Source organism: Corvus kubaryi, unplaced genomic scaffold (genome assembly GCF_017639235.1).
Source record: "Corvus kubaryi isolate FWS band 111438036 unplaced genomic scaffold, C.kubaryi_AGA036_p1.0 37398, whole genome shotgun sequence".
In the NCBI taxonomy this organism is placed as follows: Eukaryota; Metazoa; Chordata; class Aves; order Passeriformes; family Corvidae; genus Corvus; species Corvus kubaryi.
Window position 1 is genome coordinate 37,853,695 of NW_024581137.1, and position 13,927 is coordinate 37,867,621.

The window sequence follows — 13,927 nt, forward strand, 5'->3', positions numbered from 1 at the left end:
TGGCCTGCCTTGACAAGAGAAATGAAGAATCTAAGGTTGATTTTTTTTTTAATATGACTCTGAATATGAACTTGGGTAAACTGCTGAAAAGGAAGCTAGCCCATGTAATGCACTGACCAATTCACACAGCATCCTGAATTCTGCTCTGCTGCTGTTATCCTGAGTGGCCTCTGGAAAAGCAATACTGTCTGATGCAGTCCAGTTTTGAAAACAGTTCCTGAAGTCTGCTTTACAAACCCTCACTGAAACAAAGAACAATATACAACCAAATGAAATGTAGTACATTGGTTAAGTAGAATAACGTTGAAAACAAATGAAACCATCTGAAAAGTGAGTTGAACAATTACTTCCATTCTTCTTTGCTAAAAATCACTGTGTACAGTAGGGTAGTATCTTGAATAGCTAAGTGCCTCTCCAATACAACACACAGGCAAAACAAGAACAGTCCTTCCATATTAAAAGAATTCCTGCTGTGTCACATCATGGTGCCTGCACAAGCTGAGTTGAAGACTTTTTATTGTTAAAAGGCACTGCCATTACACTACATTTTAATATGGATCTTTGCCCACAATCATAAATAAAACACTCACTCATAAACAATTCCTAAAGGCAGTGTGTCAGATGGTATTTAATGAAAAAAAAAGCCTGCTGCAATGGAGTGGAATACCATAGGCTATGGCTGGCTGGGGCTTTCTTTCCCCTCCGTATCTCTAGGTGTTTTGTTGGTTCCCAAAAGGCTTTTTAGTTAATGTAAGCTATGCCTACCAGAAGATCCTTCATGCTAATGGATGGAAAGTTCACAGCTAAAATGCAGAGAAAATCAGTACTGTTTTCAAGAGCTGTCTAATGTGGGAAACCTGTAAAAGCTGTGAAAAACAGGAAAAACTCGAAGTGAGTTACAGAATGATGACAAGAAAAAATTATCCTGTGGTAAAATTAAAATTGTATTTGCTAAATATCTTTAAAGACTAAATCCGTAAGGGAAAATATATTCAAGTATACTGATCCCTGTTATGTAAATTCTGAGATCTTCATGAAACAGAAAATATGATACAGTCTGCTGCATACAGCCTTTCTCAAATTCAGCAAGAAGCATATGAAATAAGATGAATGTCTCTCTGTTTAGTAGACTGCTGTGGTGGTCATAGCAATATAATTTTAAAAGACTGATTTTTTAAATAATCTTCTGTTTTTCCTGCTCTCTGGCCTACTCCCACGTTCTCTGCAATTAGCAGCTTGCCACATACATTGGGAAGCATAAGGTCGAATTACTTTTACAGAAAGCTGCATTTAGTAACTCATTATAAAGCTGACATCACATTCAGTCATCATTCAGTTCAGGATGTGGCAGAGGTTATCATGCAGCACATTACTAATATACTGGGGGGAAAGATTATGTCAACTGCCTGCTAGTGTCCACATCCAGGATGCAATCTCCCCAGGGAATAAACACTCTTGGAAAGCACTAAACCCAGAAATCTTCACAAAGCTGTTTGCAATTTGCAGCCAAAACTATCCACAAATGCTGGGAATAGACTACAGTCCTTGACAACACACAACTCCAGGCATTTCCACGGGGGAAGTTTAATCTACAAGGATGTAGAAATATAAAACAAAGCATCGCTCAAAGTAACTGTTTGTCAGATCATGTGCCTCTAATTTGGTTTCCAGTGACATTACACAGCTGCAGCCAATGGATTTCAGCCAGGCCCAACAGTCACTGAGGTTCTTTTTTGTTTAAGTTTAGTATCTGAACATGTTTTGCCCATCATTAAAATGGAGAGTAATTGCTCAAAAGTGAACTGTAGAAATTACAACTGCAAAGAACTTACTAGGTCACCTAGTCCCATCCTCAGAACAATGTCGGATTGAAAACACATTGCAAGAAATACTGAACAGTGCTGTGTTTGTTTTCCTTTTTTTTTCTTCCCCTATTCCTTTTTCTTTATTGTAATCATTATCACTATATTCAAAAATTTAAAAAAATAACCACAAATGCCAGTGTAAACATGCTTCAGGTATATAAGAAATACAAAGTATTGCACATACAGAAGTCCTATGTTCGGTATCTCCTTATGGTGCTATTTCATCAGAGTTGTGCAGATGATGTGATTACAATGAGCTGCTGATATTATTTCTGAAGCTGCTACACACAACAATTAAATATTTACAAAAGCTGGAAGCTCACTTTACTTTTTCATGGAAGGATGATTTTGCCTGGAATGTATGGGATACAGAGGTGTGCAAATATGGGACAGGTGTGCTTTGTGGTGGCATTTATCAGCTGTTGTCTCTAATCTACAAGGGAGCAGCTCAAAACCCTTTGGGGGAAGGAGTCTGTTAATGGTTTTCTGGGTGACTGGGAAGATGTCAGGCCTCCCCATCTCTAGGAAACAGAGGTGCTTGCTTGTGTGAAGCACACAGGTGCTTCATCTTTGTGTCCAGAGGCACATGTCTCCTCCTCTAAGGAAGTCCTGTGACCCAGGCACACTGCATCTGATAAACTAAAGACTCCATAAAGATCTTCTTGCTAATTTGCCTTAGATATGGAGGCGGAACACAGCTCCTGCTTGGATTTCCCAGGTCAGTCTGAAAGAAATGATAGACCTGTAAAATCTCATGTCAGACTGACAGAACTGACAATGTCTCATGACTACTCCTATCTTGAAGTATTAGGAAGCAGAAGGGCAGTTGTTTAAAATGAGCCAAAAAGTGGCAGAATGGACGAGGCCATTACCAGTTGAGAAGCTGAGATGGATTGGCAAGAAAAGGAACTCAGGAGAAGGCAAGTGGTGTGTATGTTTCATAAAATGAACAATCCCTCCTGACGTTTACACAATATAGCTAATTTCACACTCACAGACAGCACTGAAAGACTCAAACTTTCACATACAAATTTGCACAGATCAGGCCTTACAGTCCCTGCTGGGATAAAGACCATTTGCTGATAGAAGGGAAAGAATCATCCCTTCTTCAGAATCCTAAACCCAGAAAAAAATAGTAAATACTAAGTGTGTATTTTTACTCTTTACCTCAAAATCTCTTTTCTTCTTTTTGTTAATGCTTGGCTGGCTGGCATGCTATTTTTCTGCATAAATACAAATCCTGCCACCCTTTCCTGCAAGACTTTGCTTAAAAAATAATTTTATTAATCCCTAAACTTTGCCAAAAGCATTACTTTTAAGATGCTGCCAGTTTGTAGTTTGAAAAATGAAAAAGACCAAGATTTCTTTAGGTGAACAATTATGGCAATAGCTGTTCCATTTTAAGAGGCAATTTCAATGAAGTAACAGGGCAATGGCCAAGAAAATTTACCCCAGCTCAAACCCTCCAAGCCTTTTCAATATCACCAGTGTGGCTGTGATAATTTAAAACAGTGTTTCAGAAATGACTGTATCCTGTGTCAGTGTACAGCTGCCAGCCCTCAGCAAAGCAAGGACAGGGTAACTCATCCCTGCTCTATACTGTGCATGGATTTAGTTATCTGGGTGTGATACTGCCAGCTCTGGGCTGAAAGGGATACAATGTGTACTTGCTTATCATATATCTCATCCTGTAAAGTGTTCCATAAATCTTCTGCTTTGCAAAACACCTTTCAGCCAAGGAAGTTGTGTTCTGCGTGTACAATGGGTTTACTCTTCTATTTACATGCAAAGTAAGTACACTATTTCTATTCTTTTTTCCTTTCTTCTCTCAAAATCTATGTTGATTATTATATCAGATACTTATTCCAAAAGGTGGAAAAATAAATAATTGTGCCCCATCTATAAAGTTATTTATAGACTACCTTTGTGTTTCAGAAGTACTTTCACAGTACTGATATATTGCCTGTCTCCCTGAGCCATAATTTCATAAAAGTTCTTAGGGAGGTTTCAAAGGTATTCTGCATGATACAGTAGCATTCAGAAGTTTTGTCCTGGTTCATCTTCTAGATAATACAGCAATGAAGGCATTCTCTCCTTGAGAGATTTGGACTTGTTCTGGAAGCATCTCAGTATACCACATGCGCTCAAAAGCATCTGCTGAAACGTAGACTGACTGGAATATGGGATGAACATTCTGTTCAGTGGTGAATATGTTTATAAGGTAGTGATAAAGTTGCTTTCTTTGGCAAGGATGGCCATCATGCGGCATGTTCTCAGAACATTGCATAGATCAGATTGATACAATGTCACTTCCTGGTACAAAGGAAGACTGTTGGAAGGAATCTTTCATTTAATCCTCATTGTGTTTCTAGTCTCAGGCAGGATTCTGACTTGAACTGTAACTCTCTTCCTTTATGCATCAGTAGTCTTGTTATTTGTCAGCTGTTGCCTGTCAGCCATGTCATCTTGAGGAGGTCTAGCTCTGTCAAAGAAGCCACACTGCAGAAAACAATCAACAGAAACAAAGACATCATGGTAAGACAACCACAGGAACACTCAGCTGCAGTTTCATTCTTCACTCAGGCAACCTGAAATGTCGGACACAATGTATGGCAGGTTGATAGATTGTGAAGGTATTTTATTTCTATCCAAATCATTCCCTTTGAAAGTTTTAGATGCAAGGCACTGAGTTCCAAAGCAGAGCTTTAAAAATCCAAATTATATTACATGTCTTTGCAGGAGATGTAAAGTTGGTCTGAATGGTGATATGGACTGATGAGAATGAGAAATCTGCTCATCTCAGTTCAGCGAGGCGCTCATTCAGAAAAGAGATTTAGACTGACAAGCAGTAATAATAACAGAGGTGAATTATGTGTTGGGAAATGTCCACAGGACAGTATTGTGACCCAGTCTAAAGATCACTAAAGATTAGATTTCTCTCACCTTACTTTAACTGCCTAAAAGTCACTCTTTCAGTTGAAAGGTTGAAAGTTCACAAGTGGTCAAAGGAATGTACCACTAAAAGGTAATTACCAAAAGGTAATTTCTCTCCTCCTTCATGTTTAGACATAGCTTTTTGCTGCTGTTACTACCTTACTAGGTGAAGTTGGGCAGTTAGCATAGGCTGTACACCTAACCGTAACCTTTAGGCAGCTATAGACAGATGAGCCATATCCTAGCTTAAGGAATTACTTCAATCTTATTTTTAATGTGAACTGAGAGGATGGACAAAAGCTACACTGGCTCCCTGTAATATAGCAGTTACTGGAAACTTGTCTTAAAACTTCTGAAGGGAGTGTAACAACCAACACAAAAATAGAAAACTTTAAAAACCAAAATATATGATATATTAATATAAAAGGAAATCTTCTAAAAATTAATTCTCAGAACTGGTAGTGTTGTTCCATGCTGACAAAAACTGGAAATTCCTGAATTATTCAGAGAAAACAAAGTTAGAGTAACTTCTTTTTGAACCTAAACATCCTGAGATAGAGGATCATAGGTCTTGGGAAACAGAGCCAAACTCTGTATGCCCATTTATAACTGGACTTCAATAATAAAGGAGGACTTTGAGAACAAGTTCCCTGCATAAAGGTCAATGACACTAACATATCAGAAAGGCCACAACAAAAAAGACACGTCTACTGTTGCTTTTGCTCCAAACTGTTAAAGATCACAAAATTCTAGCCTCTCTTTTTATCTGTTAGTATCTTCCAGGGGTTTTTTTAAGGCACCGGTAACAGAAATAATGCAACATACCTTCCATAAAGCTAGTGTCAGCAGAGCTAGTACTAGTAGTCCAAGAAGTATGGCTAGTATTATAACCCATAAAGGGATCTCAAAGGAGACATTTGGGGTGGACCAAATGACAGATGTTCTGATCTGCAATGAAAGGAATACATTTAATGAACAAAAATGAAGCAAGTAAAGCAAATCTGGTAGTAGAATACAGAGACTAGAAGCATTGACTTTAACAGCATTTTGCAGATTAGAAATTCACATTGACCAAAATTCACCCATGTTGGCTTCATTTATTGTAATTTCCTTTCCACCTGTTCATGATAATTATTAGAAATGGAATTCACACATATATAAAAGTTTTGTGTATCAGACATACAAATAATTTCCCCATAATACAGTGGCAAAATAATGCCCTTCTGTGCAGATGCTTCAAGAACATTCAAGGAACAAAGTTCTGCTCACATGAATGCTGGTGCAGCTTAGGCCACTACACTGAATGGCACTGAATTACTCTGAAACAATGGTTGACTTTGGCCCAAACTCTTAATTCAAACCACAGTAGATACCAGCTACATTTTTCTTATTTTAATTTCTGCTGACATACTTGTACACATTTTTTCAGATGATTTGCATTTCAGCTAAGCAGTCAAAAAAAGAAACTCAAGCAGTGTGTATTGTCCTTGTGATAAAGCCTAATGCACAGTATGATATTATCTTCTTTAAAAGAAGCCAAGCATACCGACTATTGCCTAAATGGGAAACAAGCATGAAATGCGCTCTTTCCTTGTCTGAGGCTCTACAAAGAAGCAGATGTTAACATCAGTTATCAAAGTTTTAACTGACTTGGCAAACCTCTCTCTTTAGACCTTCATGTGGACAAAGAGTAGTAATAACCCTTCTGCATTTCTCCTTTTGGGGACATCCACTCTCTCCTCCTCATTCTCCTTTCTGTACCTTGTACAAAATTTATTATATGCTCTCAGACTCTGCTTGGAAGACTCCTCATCATTCTCACTGAATATTTGCTCTGTCCCTGCTGCTCCCAACTGGGAAGGAATGATTTTGAGCTTTCCTTAGCTCTTCTGACACAATTATATCCCTTCAGTTTTAGTTCATTTTCTCAAACTTTTCTCTTTGCTGTTAGCCTAGGAAGTGATTTCTCTCTTGGGTTTTCTCTTGGACCCCTCTCATCTACTCCTAGTCTCCCTTACACAGGATAAGTATGTGACAGATAGGAGTTATTTGCTTTATGACATGATGAAATCAGTTTGCAAAGAAACTGATGACACAAACTCTCAAATGATATTCCTCTTCTGTGCTCAAGGTACAGCTAGGAAATCTAATCTTTTTAATAAGTTTGACTATTTCCCAGTCCCTGAGCTGCACTCATTGTAAATTTTCTATGGTTTTTTTTTTCTGCTACTACCTTAGTGATTGATGCACTAGAAATTTAACACAATACTAATTTCTAATTTGTTCATTGAAGAAACAGCAGCCTACATTTTAAGAATGGACACAACTCTGTAGTTCAGCTCAAAACTGTTTCCATTCCCATGCCTCTCACTTCTCTCCTTGAAGGCGGCAAATTTAGTAATTTTATCCTTTCTGCCACATACAATCCTTTCCTCTCTCACTTTTTCTTATGATCAGCATTCTTTCATAGACTTTTCATTCTGAAAGCACCAGTAGATCTGTCTTTCAGCTACTGTCAGGCTTAACTGGAAGACACTTTTGAACAGTCCTTTTCACTTACTTCATCTGTGCAGCCAACTGCTCCCTACTCTGACACAGCGCTTACAGAGACGGCAGTCTGGTGAGCTCTTCTGATGCACATATTTTTATAGCATCCCTCACCAGGAAACAAAATGTAGGGACAAACTTTCTATGTAGGGTACTACTTGCTTTCTACCAAAGCTTCCACTGAGAGTTACACAGAAAATTCCAAGACACTACGCAGTCCTGGTGTCTGCACTTTAACATTGGCTCTGAAGATGAAGTACTTGCAGTGCTGGCCACACCACTGCTGATCTAACAAACACAGCTAATATACATCTTTGGAGCAGCTCTAACTAGTCATAAGTCTAAAATATTTCAAAAAGATAACATCTACAAAGAATAAATATGAGAGCTAATTAAAGCAAGAAAAAATTATTTTAAGGCAAAAAGCATTAATAAAACAACCCATGAAATCCCACCCTTATGTCCCAACAGATAGCCTGATGGTGTGATCAAGTGATCAACCATGCCAGTGCAGGAATACCATTTCCTTTGCCAGCCTCCTCTTTGGGTCGCTTCTTAACCACTGCAAAATTTCATAGCCTCTCTGCATCATTAGATTCAGCTAGAGCAGAGCTCATTTAGTGAGGATAAAATGTTTTTGAATGGCTCTGCTTGTGTCTCAGAGTGGCATTAAAATGCAAGGGCAGAGCAAATGAGAGAAGGGTCATCTGAACTGTCTGCAGAGATTCTTCCCGAGAAAAGCCAATTAAGGAAAAAGATGAATTCAAGTAAAAGGCTAACTGACCAGGGAAAACAGAAAGGATGCAGTTACAAGGGGCTGCTTGAAGCCTGTAGAAAACAATGAGCTCAGCTGTCCAAGCAAGAAAGCATCTCCCTTCTACTGCCTGAAAAGCATGTATGCTGCCCTGAAGCAAGCCTGATCACATACAGCACAAGAGTTGGGAAGTGCTCATGAAAATTCATGGGCCCCAAGACAGGAAAACCAGATTGATTCAAAAAACCTCAACCCATTCACCTCTGTTGGCAAACTCTGAGGTACTATGCACAGGAAGTTACAAATTTTAGTTATTGTTTGGAAAGGACCCGACACTGTCAACATACAGATTGCATATCTTAATCATCTAAGATTTGAGCTTCACTGTAGTTTCTATTCTTAACATTATCACTTACCTGAGCATGTTGCTGTGAAGCTGGAGCACTAATGTGAAAGACCACTTACAAAACCATCTTAAAAAATATTTGTAAAACAGCAGCAAAAATAAAAGGCAATCAGTGCTTTCTGTTGTCTCAAGTTTAACAAAATGACCCCATTATACAGCAAGATCAAATCTCAGGGAAGACCTATTTGCATGGAAAGACTTTATTTTGCCATTTCTGCTACTGATAGCTTCTGCCAAATTCCTAGGTGGCATTACGTGACTGAGATAAATACAAGAGGAAATGGGAGTCAGCATTGCTGCTTTAGGGTGGATTGTAGAACATTAGTAAAACAGAAGAAAAGGATTTTGACAAGCTGCCGGCCAGGTATGGTTGGCATGATAGATGGATGGTCACCCGGGTTTCAGGAAAGGATTAATTTCTGGAGTAGCCTGGAGGGGGCATGGCCAGGACCTGAAGGTTACTCTATACCACCTCACACTATTGCTGAGGCTGGGGGAAGGGAGCCTCTTCCAAAGTTCCTCCCAGTTGAGTAAGCATGGCAGAGGGAGCTGTCAGTATTGTCTATTGTCAGGGAGTTTCCCTGACAATCTTTCCTTTCTTGTACCCTCTGTCATTAGTATTGTTGCTGTTACTGTTAATTTTCTTATCTCATTGCTGTTTTCTGTAAATTTTTCTTATCTCAACTCAAGATCTTTACATTTTTTACCTTCAGTTCTTATCTCCAATCCTGTTGCAGGGTGAGAGGGAGGGGAAAGCAGGGAAGAGAGCAAGCGGTGCGTGATTTGGAGAGTCACAGTGGGAGAACTAAACTGGGGAGTACCGTTCCTAAACCATGACAACAATCGACTCAAATGGTAATCCTGAATATGGAAATTATCTGAGTGGGCAGGTACTACTGTAGGAAGAACTTTTGGTTTACACATTTCTTCAGACAGTATTTGACTGAACCACATCTGGTTTGATGCCTTAGGTTTTAACTTTTATATTTTTCAAATTCTGCTCTGCTTAGTGTGTAACTGAAGTTTCTTGTAGCCTGTTAATTTCTGCTCTGTTGTGCTAGGTAGACATAACAAAGCCTCTCTGGGCCTGCTTTCCAAGGACACCCAGACCGTCCTAGGCCCAAAAAGTATAAACTGAAAAGCCTCTAAAGGGGGGTAAACGGAGGGAAATTACATCATTAAACTGAAGCTTTAATTGGAGAATCAACCCTATATGCAAATGAACCAAACCTATAAAAGTGTGAAGAACTCGTGACCTGTTGTCCGTCTTGGGGTCCATCTTGGCAATAGCCTCTGGCCCCAGGGGGTACCTTTGAAGGACTTTCAAATAAATACCTGCCTTACTCCTGTCTAGTGTCTGTGTCTAGGAGGCCTCTCAAGGACTCAGTTCCTTGGGCACCAAGTCCACTTTAACCCAATCTAAGGTAACTACTTCAGCACCACAGGTGCTCTCAGACAGGGGTGAAGTAAGCTGCTGCCTGGTGTTTGGGTCTGAATGGCTCATAGGGCTACATATGATTGCACAGCAGCAGAGCAACAACTAGACTCTTAATGTGTGCCAGTTCACTGTTCAAAATTAGGTAGGGTCAGTCCAGACCTCAAAGCATGTTTGAGATCCTCCTGCAATCAGTGGAAACAGACTATTTCATTAGGGATGGTAGACAGATTTTGGATAAAGCTGATAGCAGTGTATGCAAATACAAGTACCCATGTTGCCTTTCCATGCCTTCTTTTATGTGCCACTTCCTAGATGTCTGTTGTATTTGTCTGTTGTGTTTTCTTTCCTCTTAGGCTACAAAAACAATAAGACCAGCTAGCTCTTCTTCTGGTATCTACAGAGCACCTATCAGCATGGATCCAGATAAGGACATGTGGATCTTCCTGAGGATGCTGAATAATGATGAGTGGTATAGCAGCACTCAGCCTTGCTTGTGCTGCCCGGGTTCAGAATCTTTTCTCCCTTCCTCCTTCTGTCATTCTGCCTTTACAGACAGTCAAGTGAACTTGTGGTTTAATTTCAGTAGCTCAGCTGGAGCTTGACAAATGTTGAAACATAAACAAGGAATTGTAATCTAGAAGAGCAGGGTATCATGTTTATAATCCTTAGATTATCAGCAATGAGCAAAACAGACAGCAGAAATTAGTCTATCCTGTATTAAGCAGAATGCTGCTGCAAAGCTGGCACATCTCTGTTCTCTTTTAGCCTGAGTGCAGCCAAAGCTAATGACATTTGCCTGCTAAAATCTTGAAACCATCCTGTTGCACCCACACACTTTTTTCCATGAATCCTTCTTTGTCTTAGGTTTTAAAAGCGAGGAGATGGTTGTGCTAAGTACTTGAGATTTATTTCCTGAGCAGGGGATTATTTGTAGGCATCAGTCTCACTCCTGCCTGTGTGCATTACCAGTAGGATATAATGCCCCCGGGCTGCCACCCTTTATACTCTACACAAAGACTTGCAAGGCTACTAATGCAACTGCTGCTGAACAGTTTGACACTGCAAGTCCTGAACACCCACAGAGCTGAGACAGAAGCTGGAGGGGTAGAAAGAAACAAAACATTCCTTCAGTTTTGTCTGCCTTGTTTCACCATTTTTACAGAGGACTGTCCCTTCTTCGCCCCATGCTGTCCACAACAGTTTTACATACGATTTTGATTTAAGACAAGTTTGTATTTTCAGCTTGGATTTCTGTTCTTCTCCATGTGGTAGGTTTAGCACTGCAGGATCAGAGCCAGGGAATGTTTCCAACTAAGGTGGCCAATAAGAAGCGGAATTTTTACACAAGTGTTGCATGTTGACAGTGTACTTTAGATGTGTCTTGGCTTTCCTCTCCGTTCAGGACAAGACTTTATGTGGAACATGAAAATAGTGCTTGCTTCTCTGTCAGGTGGGTGAAAAGCACAGCTCACAGACTTGAGAGGAGCCATTGACTTCTGACACTGCTGAATGTCTCACACCTTTTGTATGCAAAGGGTGCCTCAAGCACTGAGATGAGGGTGAAGTCAACCCAAGAGTTACAGACAGAGCCTTTGTTTGCTATTGGAAATAAAATCCATGCTGGTCTTAGCACAGATGCTGTCTGATAGTCTTAACTTCATAACCCCTCTTGTGGTTCCATGAAAGTCACTTGTTGCTTATGAAAGTGCTCTGCTGGGGAGGGTTTTATTTTCCTTTTTAAAATGTGCCAGTTAAGCACATTCTAAGTAGAAAAGATAATTATTAGGTTTTTTTCCACTGTATTTTGTACAGTTTGGATTTTGCTTCTGATTTTGGTGTTACTCAGTGTGTCTTCAAAATAGTCTTTGATTCCTCTTGAAGGGAGCACAAAGCAGAGAGAAGCACATGTAGAAAGTTGCTGGTTCACCAACAGTTCCATGTGTATAGATGGGAATTAGGTTTAACTGGTGCAAACTTCCAGCATCTGTGGTCAGAATTCAGTGCATGCTAGTGGGAGTCTCACTTTTTTTTTTTTTCCCCCGGGTCTCTGAAAGACACACTTTAAAAAATAAATCAACTTCTCCATAATTTATTATGCTACTTTAAGAAACAGTAGCTAAATTAATTATTATTCTAGTGTTACTACTTTTGCTGCCCATGATGACCTTCCTTTAGTCTTCAGCAATTTTGCTTATAGAGGCTGAGATACAGGAATTCTTTTGTACTCCTACATGTCCCCATCCATACCTTTACAGCGTGATGTTCTTATATGTTCTCAAAAAATGCTCAAAATAGAATGTAAAAGCTCCCTTGAGCTTGAAGTCACATTTATGTTTACATTTTACAAATGTTTATGCAAATACATTTCATGAGGAATATAAGCTTATCTAAAATGAAAGTGCTATCATCTTGTAATAAGTAAACAAAGTTGTAGGCCTTAGTCTGCAACCAGTTTTACTCACTGTAGGACACTGGTCAAACAGTTTATACTAAAGGCATCCACAGTGAAAAGCCTATCAAACATTTAAGAAAAGCAATCATATTTTATTACACTCCCAAACTGGCTCAAGAATCCTAAATTAAAATAGAGCAAATTGCTGCTTATTCTAACTTTGTACTTCTTGCAATAAAAAGTACTATAATGTTGCACATGAAATTCACCAAGTAAGACAGTATTTACCACAATAATACTTGTAACAAAAAATTGAAAATTTTCTCTTGAATGATTCAGCTGTTAGCAAGGAAATCCAACCAGTTGTATAATACATGGTTGCAATTCTAAGACTACCAAAATTAATGGAAATACTATTGTAGATGTCAGTGGATTCTGGTTTAACATCCACGCTGATTTTCTGTTTGATGCATTTTCACTCTAATGTTTTACTATAGAAGGTCTAGATTTTCTTACATTTACATAATGTTTCACCTTTGTATCATAACCCTGTGTACAAGACCCATGTGTTCAAGACCTATATTCCATGATGATGGAAATAAAGCCCTCAGTGCTGCAAATATGACCACATGACTCTGTAGGTTACTTATGTGCATGGGATTATTCATGCCATTAAAACTAAATGTAAATATCAGCCTGCATAATTGGAATCCAGCACTATATGAATTAAATGAAGGACATATGCTCTGTTCTTTTAAATGTATTATCTTCTCTATATAAACTTTAAAGTGTTAGCTGATTATGAGATATACACTTTTGAAAATTAATTTAAAAAATATTTAAATCTTTCTTTCACTTCCACCCTTTCATTGTCTGAAAGAAAACCATAAACATTGAAATAAATCTTCAGAAGCTTTTAAAACACAACTAGTGATCTTTTTCAGAAGGAGCAAAAATATTAAGCTTTGCCCAACTTCAAGGAAATATTTCTTCTTGCAAGTGGAACATCAAAGAACTGGTGCATATAACACACCAAGCTGTAGAGCTGGCAAGTATCCACTGCCATGTCCAGATATGAAATGACATAAAAGCGTTATCATTTTTCAACATTTTACAGTTGCCATTATAGGCATTTTGCTGTAAATCATCTGCTGCAAATAACAAGCATTATACTGGCTGGAGTAAGAGAATGAAATGCTTATCTGAGCATTTGGTAGATCATCTGACACTTGTTGAGAACAGCAGGCTATCACCTGGGGTAAAGCACTTCAGTCCAGATGAAGGCCCCACTATCAACAGAATTCTGCACATGTGTTTCTGGTATGGAACACATGCTGCAAGAAAATAAAAAGAGCCCCAGTATATCTGTCAGCCTGGTGCCTTTGAACCTTTCTGGATGAATACTGCATTAGGCACCAATCCTCTCTAGTGAAATCACGGTTCTACTGATGAGGGAGGTTGGAGTCACTGTGCACACAGAACCAAGATTTTACCTTGTGTCTTCTCAGAGCAAGTACCAATCAACCATTAAATCTGTGCATGTACAAAACCAAACTTTATAGCCTGTACCCTCTGAAATATACTCAAAGTA

The 13,927-nt window shown here is 39.0% G+C and overlaps 1 protein-coding gene across 1 annotated transcript in view; it reads right to left on the bottom strand.

Annotated features, from left to right (window-relative positions):
* Positions 1–284: 284 nt before the first annotated feature.
* ITGA8 (integrin subunit alpha 8) overlaps positions 285–13,927 on the bottom strand; it is a 113,227-nt gene continuing 99,584 nt past the window's right edge. The window contains exons 29-30 of the mRNA XM_042044315.1: positions 5,625–5,747; positions 285–4,364 (exon numbers count right to left, since the gene is read on the bottom strand). Of these exons, the coding sequence (XP_041900249.1) occupies positions 4,278–4,364; positions 5,625–5,747 (210 nt within the window). The 3' untranslated portion in view covers positions 285–4,277. The remainder of the gene's footprint in view (positions 4,365–5,624; positions 5,748–13,927) is intronic.